Raw genomic sequence first — 18,559 nt, 5'->3', positions numbered from 1 at the left:
TTCGTTCATTCACAGACAAGCCATTTGTTATTTCGCAGCTGACTGAAGATGATGGTTTTCTGACAGAGACATGGTTAGAGACTAATGATGTTCATATTTTAACTGAAGCAGCTCCACCTTAATTATTTTTTAGTGGACGGAGAAAAGGTGTCAAAGAGAAGTTGGAAGAGGGGCATGTTTATGGGGGCTGTACACATGAGGATGGGCATAAATAGATTTACTTATTTCAAGGCTCATGGATGTAATGGTAACTTACTAGTCAGTAGATCAGTAAGTAGTCACTCCTGCTCCCCATGTATTATCTGAATGTCTCTCATTCACCAAATGTAATGAGTTTGCAGCATTGCTTAGTAATAAAATTACTGACATAAGGCGTGACACAACTAACACTCAGACATCAACTATGATACAGTTAGCTAACTACAGTAATTATAAAATGTCCTGTTTTGAATAGATTGGCTTGGAGGCCCTCTTTGATGTTCTCCTTCCTACACTCTACTACCTGTCCTCCTGATCCCATAACAACTTATTTCTTTAAAAAGAAAGAAGCGCATTATCTAAGCGCATTATCTGCTTATGTCCTGATTAATCAGTCATAACAGGGAATTTTTTATTATATATATATATATATATATATATATATATATATATATATACACATATACATACATACATACATACACACATACACACACACTTCAGTAAGGCTGCGTACGTAACCAAATACAAACATACGATTGGCCAGCACACATTCTCTACTTCCTTATTTACGGCCTCCTACATCGTCAAGCAAAACTGGGTTACCGTTACTCTTTCCGTTGTTAATTTATTCCGCGTAGATGTGGGTTGATTCAAATCAACATACCTCACACCAACTTTAAACGTGTCGTTTTGCCTTGGCGGTAGCTTAGATACTCGTTTGTTCGGCTAGCTAGACATAGGGGCAGCCATGATGGCGTCTAGCTACAACGCGAAGGAAGAGGACGGCCACCATTCGGGCTCCGTGGGCCCCGGCGGGCCCGGCACTGGGAAAAGCAAGAAACCGGACAACACCGCGTTTAAACAGCAACGGCTGCCGGCGTGGCAGCCCATCCTTACAGCCGGCACCGTCCTGCCGGCTTTCTTCGCTATCGGCCTCATCTTTATCCCTATCGGCATCGGTCTCTTCGTGACCTCGAACAACATCAGAGAGTTTGAGGTGTTTGCATCCAGATGGGAAAGGTTTTTTTTTCTCTATTCCGGTCATGCACAGACAATGTTGTGGGAGTACAACCGTAACTTTACCTCTGCCTGTTTTTGTTGCAGCTCGATTACACCGGCGTTGAAATGAGCAGCCCGTGTTTTAACTGCTCGCAGACCTACAGCTGGAATAATTCGTGCAGATGCTCAGTGCCTTTCACTCTGGAGCAGCCGTTTGAGGTAAGCTGACAGTCCCAGCATGAAGTCCCTTAGCCACCCGACTGCTTATTTATCGGTCGATATATTTAGCAAATGAATTTGCTTTGATGCGATCTAAAACCCCTTAAAAGTGTACTTGCCGTGAACGTTAAACATTGCCCCTTGGCTTCCAGTCAGTATTTTGCTGTATTTTAGAGGTTATATTGTTTATCAACAATATAAATTCAATATGTATTCAATACATATTCAACTCAGTTGACAGCCTCACTCTTATGGGTCACTTTGCCAAAATCATCAAGAACAGACACTTTGAAAAAGAGGATTCTGGATTCTTCATTAAACAATTACAGAGCTGTCTCAAACTCCTTATCACTAAGTCAATTGAGAATTTGGCTGTTAACTAATTAATAGAATTTTTAATGTAAAAAGACACCTTGACAAATTCTTATCAGATTTCTGACTGCATTATAATACTGTGACTACCCCAATAAAGGAATTAAATGATATGTACCTGAATACTGAGTGGTAAAATGGAAATTCTGATAGTACTGGATTGTAATGCTGCCTTTGACACCAGATGAGACAGAATTTCCTTAAGCTAAATAAAGACAAATCAACATATCAAAATGACTGGATATCTTGATTCCAGGGATCTAGAAAGTAAAGACTGTAGTCAGAAATCAATGTTATAGACTCAGATATCACCTTTATTAGCCATTTGAAATCAATCATTGCAAGAGCCTTCTGGCATGTTAAAAATATTTCTAAAATCAAATGCTTGCTTTTATCTCCAGCAAGGTTGAGTACCGTAATGGTCTCCTAAATCGACTTCCCAAAAAAAGCATCCGGCAGGTAGCCCTTATTTAGAATGCTTCTGGGTGAGTTTTAACCAGGAAAAGAGCACGGAGCATGTTACTCCAGTTCTAAAATCCCTACATTAGCTTCCACTTATGGTACAGCATTGAACTCTTCTGCTGCACACAAGAGGAACCAACTTCAGCATAAACATATGTGTCACAAATGTCACATTTTATATGCAAATTAAAACATTTTTATTCTCGTCCTATAGTTGAGCATTTGGATTGCTTTTGCAACAATTCATTTTTTCTTCATCCTAGATCTAATTTGTATTTTAAGTTTTAAAATATACATCACGTTTTTATATTTTTAACATTTTGTAATATTGTCACTTCTTTTTTCTTTTTTTTTTAATTGCCTTTTCCCGTTTATATCAGAACGGCATTAGTCTTTGTACAGTCTTTGTACAGCTGGTTCATTGCATCATTAAATGGATTCCTTGTGAAACTGCTGAAGTAAACAGGATTTATGTGCTTCTGTCTCCTAGAGCAATGTGTTTATGTACTACGGGCTATCCAACTTCTATCAGAACCACAGACGTTACGTCAAGTCAAGGGATGACAGTCAGCTGAATGGAGACAAACGCTTCTTAACTGTAAGTTGTAGGACATTGTTTCTCAATCTTTGCTATATGGATATAGTACACTTCTTAAAATGATTTTTAAAATATTTGATTTCTTCTTTATTTCGGAAAAGAATCCCAGCAAAGAGTGTGAGCCATACCGTATGAATGACAAGATGCCCATCGCACCATGTGGTGCTATTGCCAACAGTCTTTTTAATGGTAATAAAAGTAAAACATGTTTCAGCTTGATATGTAGACATGTTAACACACCTTTTATATCTTGTATGAAAGGTGAAACCTTGACACTTAATCACGTTTCATTTTCAGACACTTTGGAGCTGTACTATGTTTACCCAAATGGTACCAAAACTGCTATTCACCTTGTGAAAACGGACATTGCTTGGTGGACTGACAAGCATGTTAAGTTCAGGAATCCTGCAGGAAACAATGATAACCTCACCATAACATTCCAAGGTATCTGTAACTTCTTGAATTGATTCAGAAAGAAGTACTTGAAGTGTTAACTGTAAGATTTTATTTTTTATACCAGGTGAGTAAGAGTAGTCTGACGTTTAACTGACTGACGATTTATGTTCCATAAAAAGTTACCTATAGTGAAAGTGTCCCCCCCCCCAAGAAAATAAGCACTATAAACGCTAACATTTTCTTTTTAGAAACTCATGAATTGACATCAGCCTCTTTGCAGTTAGTTATATTGATGTTTTTCTTATAATAAACTGTAAATTTCCTTTCTAGAAATGCTGTAATGATTGACATCACAGTCAGCCTTTTTTTTTTTTGTGCAGAAACCACAAATCCCATCAACTGGCACAAGCCTGTCTATGAGCTAGATCCCACTGAACCAGACAATAATGGCTTCATCAACGAGGACTTCATTGTGTGGATGAGAACAGCTGCACTGCCCACCTTTAGAAAGCTGCATCGCATCATCCAGAAGAAGGACAGCCTGACTCCAACTCTCCCCCCTGGGAACTACACCCTGGACATTGCTTACAGTATCCTTCCAGTTGATAATGAATTCATACTTGTTGTTTTTTCCTTAATGTGTAATGTATTTTTAATCTCTTGTTTTGGGAATGGAAGGTAAGGAAATACACACATGCTTTATGTACAATGTATATGAAGATGTGTAACGACCCATACAATCCGACCTGATGCAGGTCATTTACTATCTGAAATTTGCATTCCCGTATAGTCTTAAGCTTTATTTGCATAAGAGACAAAAAGACAGCTCAACAGAGTAGATTTAGAGTTGTAAAGCAGAAACGTTAACTGTAATATTCCTGAATTCTGTAAACCCAGACTATCCAGTCCGGAGTTTTGATGGCCGCAAGCGTATGATCCTCAGCACCATCTCCTGGATGGGTGGGAAGAACCCGTTTTTGGGCATTGCCTACATCACTGTGGGCTCAGTGTGCTTCTTCCTGGGTGTAGTTCTGTTGGTGATCCACCACAAATACGGCAACCGCAGCAGCAATGCTGAGATCCCCAACTAGAGCTTTAAGACTGATGTGGTTTATGCTTTAGACCTGCTTGCTGATGTCAGATTTCTGAGTATTTGTCACAATGTTGCACAACGCTCCTGTGTACTCTGACTTTAGCTGTTACCTCATGGCAGATTGCAATCCTGAGTGCATACATAGATCATTATATGTTCAAGCACTGGTATTTTAAGTGTCTACTGTGTGTTTAGGTAACTTATTTATATATTCTATGCTTGTATCATTCTGTCATTCTTCAAAAATCCTGCTCTCTATCTCTCTCATATAGTATTTTGTTCAAAATCTGACCAGAGCACTAGTAATATATTAAGGGCATGCAAAAGCCTTTGCATTTTTTTTAAAGAAACAGTTTATTTTCTGGTACTGTTTCTAGTTATTTCTTTGATGTGCATATTGCAAAGTCTCCTACAAAACACAATTTTGAGTGTGCATCAGAATGCAGCCAGATTGCATTTAAATCCTTGCATTTGTGCAAACAGATAATCCTTTAAAATGTTTGTGCATGCTGGAGTGCTTCTCTGTTTGAGACGCTAACTTAAAAGTGGACTGAATGAATGAAGGATGTTTGTAAAAATAGTGACCCATTTTGTTATGCATGTAAACATCCCTTACTAGAGGGGATCCTGTGCCTCCTGAGAGTCCTTGTTCAAGGCTGTGTATGTCCCTAGTTTGAGGAATGCTGTGGTATTCTTCAAATAAGGAAATAATAAAATGTTACTCTTTTAAAAGAATTAATATTAGCTGAGTGGTTAGCTTTAACCAGTTTTACCAGCTTTACCAGATTTGCGTGAATGTATAATTGCATGGATTGACTTTACGTACTTGGAAATGCATCTTGTGTGTGTGTGTGTGTGTGTGTGTGTGTGTGTGTGTGCTTTCATCTAATCTTCAGTGCTTTTTCCACTTCTTTGCCTCCTACAGTAACCAGGATTCACACACTTCACACAAATATAATTTTATTACCAGGCTTGGTTTAATTTCAAAGATATGTTTTCCCCTCAACTTGTCTTGATTGTATTGCTGTTCCTCATTTTCAAAAAGTGTACTCACTGGTTGGCGGGAACCAGTCCATATGGTTATTTCTTACTTATTTGGCCAAAGAAAAAGTGAGCATGATGAATCTCCTTTAATATAGTCTTATATAATTGGTGGACATTTGTTTATCAAAGTTTATTGTGCAAGGTGAAGAATTGTCATCATTTCAATCAAATGGACATACACTAATGTATTTAATAGGACCAAAATAAATTTTCTTTGTTTCCTGTATGGTGTGTCATACACTTATGATTTCTTTAATGGTAATTATCTATTGCATGCTACTGTGATCTGTAAGCTCAGAGTGCCCTTCTTATGCCACAGAAAGCCTTCTTATGCCACAGTAAGCTTTTTGATTCCTTTCAAAGTGCAATGAAATCGGAAAAACTCTTCCTGAATTTCTACCTCACCATCAACTATACACCTAATACATACTATTGGGGACACATCCCCCCGATATTGAGATATGTCCTTAACAATATAATGAGGTAAAATACATTTATTCCACTCACTAGCTTCGTGCAATGTTAGGAGCTGTCAATGTTCCCATCTCCTGTTGATGGGACAGTTGTTATTGGAAAACCATACCACCGTATCAGCACTGCCAACTAGCCAACATTTCGGACCTGTAGGGAAAAAGTAACGTTAATTGCAATACTTCATTTTGCACTGACATGGTAATTGTAGAAATAAATAACATTTTACTAAAAAGGGGAAGCAAACATTTTGGTGAAAATGGGCCAGTTTGCAAATGCTAAACCTAACAACAATCAACTGACATTAGCCATCATAATTAAGTTAACTGGAAAACTAATTGGCTACATATTAATGGAGCCTTCAACAATACTCTCGGTCATATTCAATTAATGTTAATGCTTTGATATTTAATTGTATTTGTTAAAAATCCCTCATGAAGTCTCAGTAATGTGTCAGTCAACATGTAGAGAGTAACAGCTTTAATTTATTGTATATTTGTATATACCATGTAGCTGTACCTGCTTATTGATAAATTTACATTTACGGCATTTAGCAGACGCTCTTATCCAGAATGACTTATGAAAGTGCTATGTCATTTATTCGTAGACTATATCCTAGTACAGTACAGTAGGTTAGAGTCCAACATACCAATGAACTAGAACACTAGAATACAGGGATCAATGCTGATACCTAGAAGTACAAAATACATAAGGTCTATCTTAAACAATGATAAGTGCATTAAACAATAAGTGCTAGAGTTTGTTAAACAACATAAACAATACCCTATAGTAAGTACTAATTAGTCAGTCAATAGGGGAGCAGTGTCATATTCTGCAAATAGATGGGTCTTCAGTCTGCACTTGAAAACTGCAAGGGACTCTGCTGTCTGGACAGCAAGCGGGAGTTCATTCCACCATCTTGGAGCCAGGACAGAAAATAGTCTCGATGCTTGTCATCCATGAGTCCTGAAGCAATGTATTTCAAGCCGAGTTGTACTTGAGGTTCGAAGTACTCGAGGTACAGATCGAGCATTGACCTCATGTTTGAAGGGGCTGGTCCATTTTTGGCTTTGTAGGCAAGCATCGAGGTTTTAAATCTGATGCATGCAGCTACTCTGAGCCAATGAATGGAGCGCTATAAATGGCATTATTAGTGTCAGTTTGAAAAAGTGAAAGCAGATTTTTATTAGTCAGCTTTTGTCAGCTTTAAGTTACAGTAAGTCTTGAGTAAGAGGAAGGGTGGCAATGACATTCTGCAGTTTTTTGGGCAACCTTAGAAAAAAGAAAAGTAAGCTGTGAGAAAATGAGTACTAGTCAGATGATATAAGCACAGAAGAGAGTTGTACAAGAGTTCAGTCAGTCTTTCCTGACATCATAATTACCAGTCAGATAAGAAATTGTCAATAATCCATTCCTGAGCATCATGGCAAGAAATACCAGTTGTTTACTGATACTATATTTTATATTCCCTCTGGTTCATTCAAAGTAGAGAGAGGTAGAGTAGGTGACTTGCACATGAGTGGGAAAAGGAGTAAATATTGATAGAGAACATCATATGCATATTTTTCTCCAATTTTTAAAACTGTTGCAACAGCATATATTTCATTCAATCTATAATCTTTGTAGACTTCCAACACACACTGTCAGCTGTTACCGTCTCTTAAAGGATAAAACTTGATATTGACTCAGTGTGGTAGTGTGTGGAATTATGCTGAAAAGCTGTAACAATGTCAAAGTAGCAAAGCAGTCAGAGGCCATTCTTTTCCACTGATAAACTACCCCAGCACCAAATCACTTCAGTTCTTTATAGCACATAGCAGATGTTTTGGACCTGACTGAGTGTAGGATGCAGAATGTAATGTCCTTCAGATAATGAGGGCCTAAGGAGACAGGATGAGAATTCTAGTATGAAACAGCTAATGACACTTTCCAGTGCCTACCAATTATGATGTACCATGACAGCCTGTGCTCCGATGGTTACATCTATGTCCCAGTAGCGTTCCTGATGGAATGCTGGCACTGCCGCGCCAGGAATGTTTACCTTCAGTTTAAGTGGACATGGAAAGCATCTATGAGTGGATGAAGCAGACCAAGCCATGCATCTGGTGGAAAGCCATCAGCTACCACTATGGCTATACCACGCTATACCACACATGAGCGACATGCTAGGGTAATGGGTAGAGAACGCCTATCTGACTCAGCAGTCTGTAGTCTGCAACTATATGAAGTCCCAGGAAGGGATGCACCTAAAGAGTAGATGATTGCCTGAGTGGTGTCTTTTAAAGAAAAGGCTAATTCTTCACAGTCAACATGTCCTTTCACTCAGGAATTTTGAGTCCTTGACCCAATACTTGTAGCCCAACCCTGCTATGTGAAAGGTGATTCATTAAAAAAACCCCCACACGATTATATTGAAGTGAGAATACCCTCAACCCTGTATTTATTAAAACAGATGCAGTTTTTCCTCATTGACACTGACATCCCATTCACATTCATATTCACATATGCATATATTCACAAGCATATTTTGAAATATGAAATTTCAAGGGTCCTCTATATTTTAGTCAGGCACCAATAGTAAGAGCATAATAATAATAATAATAATAATAATAATAATAATAATAATAATAATAATAATAATAATTTCAGCTCGAGTTTGTGAATTCCCTACCCCACGGGTAGATTTGCCTCTCCCAATGTTCAGTTCATGACTACGGCCTTGATAGATAAATAGATACACCTAACAGATAAAGAAACTGAACGAAGAGTTAGTATATGTAATATGTAAATCTATACGTTCAGTAACGTTTAAAGAGATTTGGGAAGGCAAAATCATTTTCTAGGCTGGAATCTTTTTTCAAGACGTTACCTCAGTAACATTTAAGTATAAATGTTATCTAAAATAACTAAGATGCAGCCTAATTTTGTGATCATTTAGGTGGCGACACTAACACCCGTACTGGGAGCGAGGACGGACCGGAATACACGTATTGGAAGAGGGGACGGGCCGGATGTCCGCTGTGAATCTTCGGAGGATACGGGAAGCGTCTTAAAAGTGCCCTTGTGTTTGCTTGCGCTTTAATTTCCCACTATGTTTCGGTACACAATGGTGAGTAAAATATTAAGTGCTTGTTTTGTATCTCCACCGTCAGCCTGGTTTGGTCTGAAACTCCATAGCGGCTCCAAGTTTGAGATTAAATACCGACAGACCAGGAGCCTCTAGTGTGAAGCGCTAGCGTTAGCGGGTTAGCCGCTGGCTGGAGGTCACAGAGTTATGAAGGATATTAATATGAAGGATATTAACGCGTCCAGACACGCAAATTGCTGCCTTTCTAAAGCGAATTGACTGAACATGATACCTTTGTCGAGACTACCTCGTTACCATCGTTAGTTACTGTTATTCTATCACTCGCTCACGATTTGTTTGCTAATTTCAGACGTTATCTAACGCTAACTGTCTGATAAACTATCTGTATGTATCTATCTCTGTCTGTCTGTCTCTATCTGTCTGTATGTCTCTGTCTGTCTGTATGTATGTCAATCAGTACTGTGAATGTTGTCAGATTTGCTTTCTTGTAGCTATATTGTTATATTTAGGTCAGTCTTCTAAATGTTTATCGTTATGTGGAAACCGCATGTTATGAGAAGTTAGCGCAAGTATATATTTGAAGAACATACTGGATGTCTTGTCACTACCACAGTTGGACTCGGAGTAACGGCCGTTTGAGCTGGCGTTGTCGGTTGTGTGAACTGCCCAGAGCACACTAGACAGTCCACATGTGTACTCTAACTCTGCTCCCAGCACATCTGGGCCTTCGGGGTTCCTAATGGTTGGTGTAGGTGTGCTGAGTGTTGGGATCAAGGACGAAATGTCCTTGTGGTGCGTTCTGAAGACTGAGATGAGACACTGATTTGTAATATACATAACTGACTCCCTATCCGTGTTCTCGTCAGGCTCTGCGTCAGGTTTCCAGACGGACCTTCTCTAGTACTGTTTCCAGACAGATTGACAACAAAGTTCCTGCCAATCAGAAGTTGTTTCAGGTAACTGTTTGTCATGGCCGGTCACCCCCTTTCTTTTACTCAACCTTGCACTCTGTCAAAAGTACTTCTACTGATATAGTGATGCTACATGATATGTGACCATCTCTTGGATGCAAGATTTCTAATGTAAGCATAGTTGAAGCCACAATGTGTGTCATATAATATTTAACTTTATTTATACCGAAAGGCTGGCTTGTTGTTTGTTTACTATTTAAGTCCATACTAAACTTTCCTTTAGAAATGGTATTTAGTGCCCAGTGGAAATGCTGTTTCATACTGTTCACACTTATGGGTCTTACATCAGGTTACAACAAACAACCGCCTTGCGTTTTTTTCTGAGCTCTCTGTAAACCTCCTGATTGAATGAATTTCTCTTGCTATTGTAACTGCACATTTCTTAAGGAATGTGTGGCTGTGTTGTGTGTTACAGGAGAGAGTTTTTAAAAATGCTATGAAATTTATGGAGCTCTTAGGAATCCCAAAATAGAATTCATTAGCAGTGTATTTTTATAGGAAGTAAATAGGAGCACATTTCTGCCTCCTAAATCTACTGTTGTTAGTGATGAAATCTAAATATTTGTCCAAGTGTTTTAGCCATTACTACCACTGGCATTTGTCATTACATTTTGATGACTTTGACAGCAGGCTGCATATGGCACCATGTTTTCTTTTTTGATGATGTATGTTTAATGATTTCATTCAACACATGACTACAATGGTCATTTAAATGGATTTTGTAAAATCCTTTTATATATTAAAAAAATCCCATTCCTTCTATTAACTTCAGATTTCACCCTTTCAAAGTTTTGACTGAATTTAATTTTTGTTTTTTTTCTGTAGGAACTCAGATAAGTATATAGTGTTGTAATTTGCTTCTAATGAGTTCAAGGTGCTGAGTTTACTAATCATTGCATGTCATCTGATATGATACTCACAAAGAAGCAAATCAAACAGTTGAACAGTTGCAAGTTTCACTTGCTGCTCTGTGTTTTAGTAGCAGTAACAGCATTTCAGATGCGGACCCGTTTTGCTTCTTTAGGACCAGAACTAAGAGGAATGGCTTTTGTTTGTCTTTACTCCTTTTACTCCTGTTTTCTAAGTCTGCTTTTAAGATGTCTCCCTTAAAATGAATTGACGGTACTAGTAACAAGGAAGTATGATGCAGTATTTCAGGTCACTGGTATTTGAATTATGAGAGAATTATTCCATGCATACACTTCCTGTAACCTTCAGTATCCAGAACATGAAGGAGTAAATTATTGTATTTTAAGGTCACCTCTTCTTGTACTTACAGCAGTTAAGCCACTTTCTTGTTGTATGCATGTGAAGATGTGTGCACATAGAGAGAACAGTGCTCCAGAAGTCTGAACTGTGATGCTTTCCCGTTTACTGTGCGGTATAAGAGAATATGTTCCGCTTTTCCAGGAGGACAATGGCATACCTGTTTATCTGAAGGGAGGTACCAAAGATGCTCTCTTGTACAGAGCAACAATGGTTCTTACAGTTTTTGGTGAGTTCTAGAGTTGTAGTTGTGTGACTGTCATTACTATTGTGTCACAGTTACAACTGCCTGGTGTTTGATAAAGTTTAACTCTGCACTTCTTCCTAAATAAACTGTTATTTAGCACCTTTGGGGGTATTATAAGTGCTAACAGAAAATCTTAAGTTTTAAATGCACTTTTTAAAATGCACTTTTTTGTGGCATTCATTTTGCAACATTCTGTCTTTCTGCAGGTAGTGGATTGGTCTTGTATAATCTGTTTGATGCGGCACTGTCCAAGAAGTAATGAAGAATTGTTTATCCACATATCCGATTGCTCCTGTTGCAACGGAGGATTAATGACTGGACACATTGATCCTTACTTTTTATTTTTGTTTACATAGAGGGATCAATATTTATTGATTGTTCTGTGGCTCAACCATATGTAATAAACCTTACACTCTGTCGGCCAACTGTGTTTTGCTTTTCTCCATCTTTGCACCAAATATATATGCTGGTTATCATTTGGTTCTGGTCATTTGCACAACTTATCTGTTATGTTTAAAACAAATGAATGCCTGGACATTAACACATTAAGCATCTTATACATACACATGTATATGATGCTTATATCTAACTCTAGAGCATGTTCTCAGTCTATTTTTTAGCAACCGACAGCCAGTCTTTATGGATACATCTAACTCCCAGCACACCTTGGACAGGTAACCAAGAACTGCTCAGCCCCCAAGTAAGTGTATGAAGATATAAACAGACCAAAAGCTTGGTTTATTGAAGGTTCACAAGGACTGGATTGCGAATCAGAGTTCTGGTGCAGTGGTTCCCACTTTTCTACCTTATCCTTGCCCCAAACTCATCTGGATTAAGGACACTGAATACCTGGTAAAGGTGAATTGTAGTGTAGAACACAAACACATGTCTGGAAGGCTCTGAGTCCTGGGCTGTGAAACATTGCTCTGTTTGCATTCAAAGGTAATTTGGCCAGCCCTGTAAATTACACCCCGAGGACATGAATGCTGAACAGAAAATAAGAGGTCAGGATGAAAAGGTCATAGTTTAAGTAAGATGCACAAGTCTGCAGACCAGCTAAAGGCACTTCATGTAACACATTCTCTCACGTTCGTTTCAATTTTGTGGCATTTCCTAAATTTTTCACATTTTGTTTCCGCCTTCTGGTTTTTTTTTTCGTTTTTTTTTCTTTCTTTTTTTTCTTTTTCGGGACAATTAAAAGTGGGAGGTCCATTCCTGAAGACTTTCGTAAGTGTCTACGGTGGAAAAGTATTTTGGGAACAGCCCCCTATTAAGTAGCAGGTTGCGCTCAAATACCTCCCACTTCAAGTAAGACTTTCCCTTAAAGACAGCGAGAACAGGAGTGCGACTTCGCAGTGGCGAGCGGAGAAGGGTTCACTGTGAGTGCGTCTGAGTCGCTGCTACTTTTCTCTTTTAGGGCGTATCAACGGAAAGGCGTCAATTTCTCTAAATTCACAGCTACAAATCAACAGGTTTGAATGTTTTCTGTCTTTGTTTCCCATTCTTTTGTCTTCATTTTAAATATTTTAGAATTACTTACTGTCCAATGTTAAATTTTATAGTTAAAATTATGCACATGGAAGATAAATATATAAAAAGAATCACGGAAGCAGCTGGTCCGTTTATCATTTTTTTATTTTTTATTTTTTTAAATTACCGGTTTATATTATGTTCATTCGCAGTTCAGGAGCATTATATGTTTCTCATGCGCTTGTAGTTTTACCGTGCTTAGGTTGTTCTTCAGCATGAATGTCACTTCTGCAAGAATTTTCTTTGCTTATTGAGATTTTGAGGAATTTTTAAATCTATGCCTCTGTGTAGAATATGGTATTCTTGGACTTTCCCGAACCGTTTGCAATATTTATTAGTTCCACAAAGAACCACAAGGAGGCGCTCAAGAGCTACCATACAACACAGTGGCCGATTTTTGAGCGCTGTTGAGTAGGCTGTATTTCTGTCCATAATTGGAGCATGTAACGGTGTAACGTTTGGTATTCATGGTATATTTTGTCTTTGGAACATTCTTTCCTGACATTCAAAATCGCTTTCCAGTGTGTACAGTCCTGGGGCTAGCTGTCCTAAATCACACAGAAATGCTGTACAAAAGTTCTTCTATTCTCTTTTGCTTACATTTTTCATATGTGACCGCATACCTGAATGGAGATTTTTTTTCTTTCTAGATTAATTAATGTGCTGCTGACTACGTACCTAAAAATGAAGCTCAGGCTGTCTTTGGCCACTGCTGCCTTGCTTACGATATTACTGAACACAGTGGAAGCTCAAGGTATGGTTATCACATATTGTGTGTCTTTGTCTTTTTCTCTAAGCAACCCCCCCCCCCCCCCCCCCCCCCCCCCGAAGTGACTGAATTATATTAATGCTGTAGTTATCTAAGGGAAACAGACTTGTGTTTATTGTTTGATTTGGATTAGATTCACGTAGCATTAACCCCATGTACATATTTTTGCAACAAGGATGCAGGTATTTAAAATGGCTTGTAAACGTTTTCTGTTCCTCTCTCTTATTCTTCTTTATTTCTTCTTTACAGTTGCATAAAATAAACTGAAAAGATGACAATGATTGTAACAAAAACTGATACAGATAATGAAAAAAGATTCAAAATTCTGAGTGTAATGGCGGTTCTGAAAAATAAAAAGTGATAGACAAAAAGGCAAGAAACAAAAAATCTAATGTTGTAAGGTAAAGAAGGCCACCAGTGAATCAAAGAAATACTTTGCACATGAGTGTAAGGGTTGGTAATTTGGGCTGGTAATTTTCTCTCCTTACATGTCAGTTCTTGTCTAATGAGTAAACGGAATGGTCGGGGTTATACACTTTTGGCAGGCCAAGAGGTGTTTCTGGAAAACAAACGAGAAAGGTCATTAAGGACAAACAAGCAAAAACAAATAAATAAATAAAATCCTTTAACATGCAAAAGCTCCAAAGTTGATTTCCAGTGCAGTTGTTGGATTAATGCTTAACAAAGGGAAAGTGGATGGCTGGAAATGACGCTACAATGATTACACTTTAAAATGAAAATGAGGACTTTTAGAAAGTAACCTCAGTAATGTACTATGTGGCCTTTTGTTACATCTAGTAAGAAGCACATGTGTTCCACGATATGATTTCAGTTGTTTTATCTGAAAATGGATGTATAATTATAAAGTTACCACTGTTTGAGGGCAAAATAACAGGGTTTGTCAAAAAAAAAAAAGCTTAATTAATTTGGAACTTAAAATGGAAACATTCCATTCAAAGCTCTTTTGGGGGGCATCCAATGTCTTCTTCCATGTATCAATGGAAATATGCAATAGGAGAGGCCAAATTAGTCCTCAGACAGCACAAAGAGGCTTTTTAGGTGCCTTGCAGCCATTTTCTAAAATGCTGAGTGGCAATCCATAATGTCAGCACATGTTGCGGAATTACTTTGGCATCTGGTCGGCTTCAACGGGAGACTCCAACCTCTTTTCCGAGCCGCCTGGCAATGGTGCAAGCCAAAAAGAATGCCTGTCTGGGTGGAGACAGAGGCTATTGGCATGGGCCAGGCTCTCCTTGGGGAATGGGAGAGCCATGCTCCTGACGGGACGTGGCTTCAGATCCAGGTTCCAAAATCTTCACATCTCTTAAACAGTGGTACCCAGCCCCTTTCTACCAGGAGATAGGTTAGTCCGGGTTTTACCCGAGCTCTAGGCAGCTTTTCCACACTGGTGTTTTGACGTTTCATGCAAGAATGGCCAGCTGGCTTTTCTGAGCATGAGGGAAGATTCTCGGTTTGGAGCTGGGGCCTGTTTGGACACGAAGGGAATTCGCTCAGGCCTCTTGGGGTTGTTGCGCCAGGTTGGTGAGCCACCTTTCAGCAGCCTCCATGATCCCCGGCTTGTTGCTCAGGTTGTTGTTTGTTTGTGTGTGTGTGTGTGTGTGTCACTTGCCTGTGCACTTGATGTTCCGTGAGCTGTGGCTTTCACCACAGTGTATTTTAGAATGATATTCTGGGATTCTCTCCTTCCAGCATCCACCTTGCATGCCCCCACCCTATCCCCCGCTATCCCACACACCACTCCCTACCACCACCGCTTTGCATGAAACCTTGGACATCATCTTATCTAATCTTAATGGACATGTACCAGCTGCACAGTAGCAGAGGCTCTTGGCACACACTAGCTAAAGTGGGCATGACCGGTAACCATTCACTCCACACTTTATATAACAGGCCAAAAACATCCTTACACTCACGGCCAAATCACCCGGGAAGGTGGATACTAATTAATGCTACTATAACCAATAATCCCATAGGCCCAGCATGTGTCAACAAACCACTTTTAACACCTACTTGCTCTTTCCTCAGTCTCACACATTTAGGGTTATCTTCTCAATTAGTTCTGTTTAATAGATCACACCACCCCCCTACCACCCCTCCCTCACACATGATGTTATACTGAGCACGAATGTTTAAGCATGTCCAAATCCCTCGCAGATGTTCTCTTGGATGTTATGCCAGGATGGACATATGGCATACATCTGTTGCCACACTTTCCATTAGAAAACAGCCAGAGTAGACTGCATGTAAAGCTCCTCTGTGGAAGAATATCATTGTGAAATATATTATGGCTTGTGTATGCGTGGTCCCTTATGTACATGGGAATCTTTGCTCAACCACAACTTTCTCATGTACATGTGCATGATGCCGTGAGACTGGTCATGGGAATTTATTGTATTTTTTCCCTCTTTTTTTATGTCAGACGTCACGTCTTGTGGCGGGTTGGTCATTTTGTTGTGATGTCCACTTTCCTCCGAACTCTCAGTGTGAGCGTTCACGCACTGTTTCGTCACCTCATGCCATCTTGCACATACTCGCACAAAGAAAAGGAAGTACACAAGAGTCTCCCGACAAATTGTGTATTCTTTTTTTTGAGGTTTGCAATGGATGATATACTGGATTGATATACTGTATGCAAAAGTTTGAAATACCTTTTGGAATATGTGTAAATATGCATGCAAAATAAATAAATAAATATATATATATATATATATATATATATATATATATATATATATATATATATATATATAAACATGTGGATCTGATATCCAGTAGGTCCACCTTAACATTGGGTAAATTGGATTCCATTGTATAATCCAAGTCCTGTGAATGAAAGTTACATTGCCATGAGTTTGTGAATAATCTTGACTGGAATTTACTGTTGGCTGAATGGGCATGCATTGATTGCATACAGCATGTATTGGATGGTCCACTCAGTGTCTGCAGTGGAGTTTGGCAGATGGTCTGTTCAACGTGGGTCTGAATGAAGTCTGTTTAGCCTGTCTGCTTGAGCTGCTCACTACAGGTCTCTGGGTCAGCCAATTCAAGCAAAGGCCATTTTTCTCTAAAAAATGGCCTTCCTCTCTGTCTTTCATAATCATGCTGTCGTCCGGCCACCCATACGGCTGTCGGTCTGTTTGTCCTGCCCAACAGCCAAACGAGCCGACTTCAATCTTGAAGTGTTTGTTGTTGGGACTCCCTCGATCGCCCTTTTGGAATTTTTACTCTTACATTTTACTTTTTGTTGGTTGACATCTGTGCTAAAGTAGGACTGCTCTGTTTGCAGTGGAGCCTCCTTCAGACTTGCAATTTAAAATCCTAAATGAAAACACAGTCCAAATGTCATGGAGGAGGCCATCATCTCACATCCAAGGCTACAGAATACAAGTAGTATCAGAGATCGGTAAGTGACCACCCATGCCCCCATGTGCCAATCAGTCAGATTGCTCTGAAATTTTTTTGTGTGTGTTTTGTGACACAATATCTGATTTTCTCTCTTTTCAGATGATTCAAAAGATTTTGTTCTGTCTGCCTCGGCCACAAACACAGACATTACAGATCTCACTCCAGAAATAGATTACTCTGTGTCCATCAGCTCCTATGTTGGGGCTGACGAAAGCATACCTATATTTGGCCAGATAACCAGTAAGTGTCCACCCTGCATGAAGGATTTTGCAAACCATAAGTCCACTACTAGACAAAGATCATGTTCCAAACATTAAATCAGCAACAATTTATAATCAATCAAAATACATTTTGTGCTACTTTTTATACTTGCTTCCAAAATGGAATGTTTTCCAGAGAATTGTGAACAATGTTTTCTCCGTAATGTAATGTAATATTAGTTTATACATTACATCAGAAACACTGTGTTATTACACCACAAAAATCTCCTTTCTGTTTGTATATCAGTTCAATCCAGTAATACAAGTGGAACACAAAGAAAACCTACAGAAGTCATCAGTAAGTGTAACCCTGTTCTAAATTATTAACAAAAACGTTCCTGGAGTCTGCTTTTCCACTGAGTGGATCTCTCTACAGGCCCAATTTTCAACCCTGAAAAACAGTACTATGTTACATTTTCCCTTTGGATTATTTTTCACTTTTTCCAACTGTCTTAGGTGTTATGAGCAGTATGTAGGTGTTACTGTTTGAAAAGGAATTCAGACTGAAGCAGAGATTCCTTTAGCACATATTCATTTGAAATGACCCCCAATGTCATCTCATCTGGGCCATTGACACCACTGTGGCATAATCTGTGGAAGCGTGGGGTCATTAAAAATGAACATCTAATGTGTGGTTAGATAAAGATTTTCAAGTAGATTTGTTCTTTAATAATTCCTTAATAATTAAGAAGGGAAATGTTGAATGGTGGTTCTCACTGCCATCTGCAGCTGTGGGGTGCGGGTCAGGAGGGCCCCCAGAAGACTGACCTCAACATACTTGCTAATGAATCATGCCAATTACATCAATAGAGCCATTCATAAAATTCTGCAGAGTAAGAGGTGCTTGCATGCATATTCCAGTCAGTCCAGTCTGTTGTTATTGCTGAGAGAAGATTCATCACTCCTAAAGGAGATGCATTAAGCAGCCTTATGATAAACCCAAATTCTAGGATTTATGGCTGCATTTCAGGGAACAATAAAATTATTGCATATATGTATGTATGTATGTATGTATGTGTATATATATATATATATATATATATTTTTTTTTTTAAATGATTGCCTGACTGATGCCCAATTCCACAGGAAACAAATAATATTTACAGTTTTACCACATTCATCCGTTTTGGATTCAATTCCTCGTTGG

General features: G+C 38.8%; 3 protein-coding genes across 4 annotated transcripts in view; all 3 read left to right on the top strand.

The window, feature by feature from the left end:
• The first annotated feature begins 741 nt into the window (after positions 1-741).
• Positions 742-5,610, top strand: tmem30aa (transmembrane protein 30Aa). Its single transcript, XM_027004860.2, has 7 exons — positions 742-1,198; positions 1,306-1,419; positions 2,744-2,851; positions 2,953-3,040; positions 3,149-3,295; positions 3,628-3,837; positions 4,145-5,610. Exons 1-7 carry the CDS (start codon positions 950-952, stop codon positions 4,336-4,338), a joined length of 1,110 nt encoding a protein of 369 aa, XP_026860661.1. The 5' UTR covers positions 742-949; the 3' UTR covers positions 4,339-5,610.
• A 3,245-nt stretch (positions 5,611-8,855) lies between these two features.
• LOC113574113 (cytochrome c oxidase subunit 7A2, mitochondrial-like) lies at positions 8,856-11,852 on the top strand. Of its 2 annotated transcripts, none has more exons than XM_027004799.2 (4): positions 8,856-8,964; positions 9,810-9,899; positions 11,325-11,409; positions 11,634-11,852. In XM_027004799.2, the coding sequence occupies exons 1-4, from the start codon at positions 8,947-8,949 to the stop codon at positions 11,684-11,686; spliced, it is 246 nt and encodes an 81-aa protein (XP_026860600.1). In that variant the 5' UTR covers positions 8,856-8,946; the 3' UTR covers positions 11,687-11,852. The 2 variants fall into 2 exon arrangements, with proteins under 2 accessions (XP_026860600.1, XP_026860599.1); XM_027004798.2 differs by having other exon boundaries at positions 9,810-9,905; positions 11,322-11,409.
• Positions 11,853-12,748: 896 nt separating this feature from the next.
• Positions 12,749-18,559, top strand: part of col12a1a (collagen, type XII, alpha 1a) — a 51,349-nt gene continuing 45,538 nt past the window's right edge. Inside the window, exons 1-5 of the mRNA XM_035533030.1 lie at positions 12,749-12,899; positions 13,608-13,711; positions 17,034-17,150; positions 17,252-17,392; positions 17,660-17,710. Coding sequence (XP_035388923.1) covers positions 13,642-13,711; positions 17,034-17,150; positions 17,252-17,392; positions 17,660-17,710 — 379 coding nt within the window. The 5' untranslated portion in view covers positions 12,749-12,899; positions 13,608-13,641. The remainder of the gene's footprint in view (positions 12,900-13,607; positions 13,712-17,033; positions 17,151-17,251; positions 17,393-17,659; positions 17,711-18,559) is intronic.

Source organism: Electrophorus electricus, chromosome 13 (genome assembly GCF_013358815.1).
Source record: "Electrophorus electricus isolate fEleEle1 chromosome 13, fEleEle1.pri, whole genome shotgun sequence".
NCBI classification, from domain to species: domain Eukaryota; kingdom Metazoa; phylum Chordata; class Actinopteri; order Gymnotiformes; family Gymnotidae; genus Electrophorus; species Electrophorus electricus.
This window is presented reverse-complemented; position numbering and strand designations above follow the sequence as displayed.

Bases quoted from the DNA above. Each gene is read 5' to 3' on its own strand.
- LOC113574113 (XM_027004798.2), top strand. The intron at 9,906-11,321 runs GTTTGTCATGGC...GTTCCGCTTTTC, and splicing joins AGAAGTTGTTTCAGGTAACT to CAGGAGGACAATGGCATACC. The intron at 11,410-11,633 runs GTGAGTTCTAGA...GTCTTTCTGCAG, and splicing joins AATGGTTCTTACAGTTTTTG to GTAGTGGATTGGTCTTGTAT.
- tmem30aa (XM_027004860.2), top strand. From the start codon at position 950: ATGATGGCGTCTAGCTACAACGCGAAGGAAGAGGACGGCCACCATTCG. The intron at 1,420-2,743 runs GTAAGCTGACAG...TCTGTCTCCTAG, and splicing joins CTCTGGAGCAGCCGTTTGAG to AGCAATGTGTTTATGTACTA. The intron at 3,838-4,144 runs GTATCCTTCCAG...CTGTAAACCCAG, and splicing joins CACCCTGGACATTGCTTACA to ACTATCCAGTCCGGAGTTTT.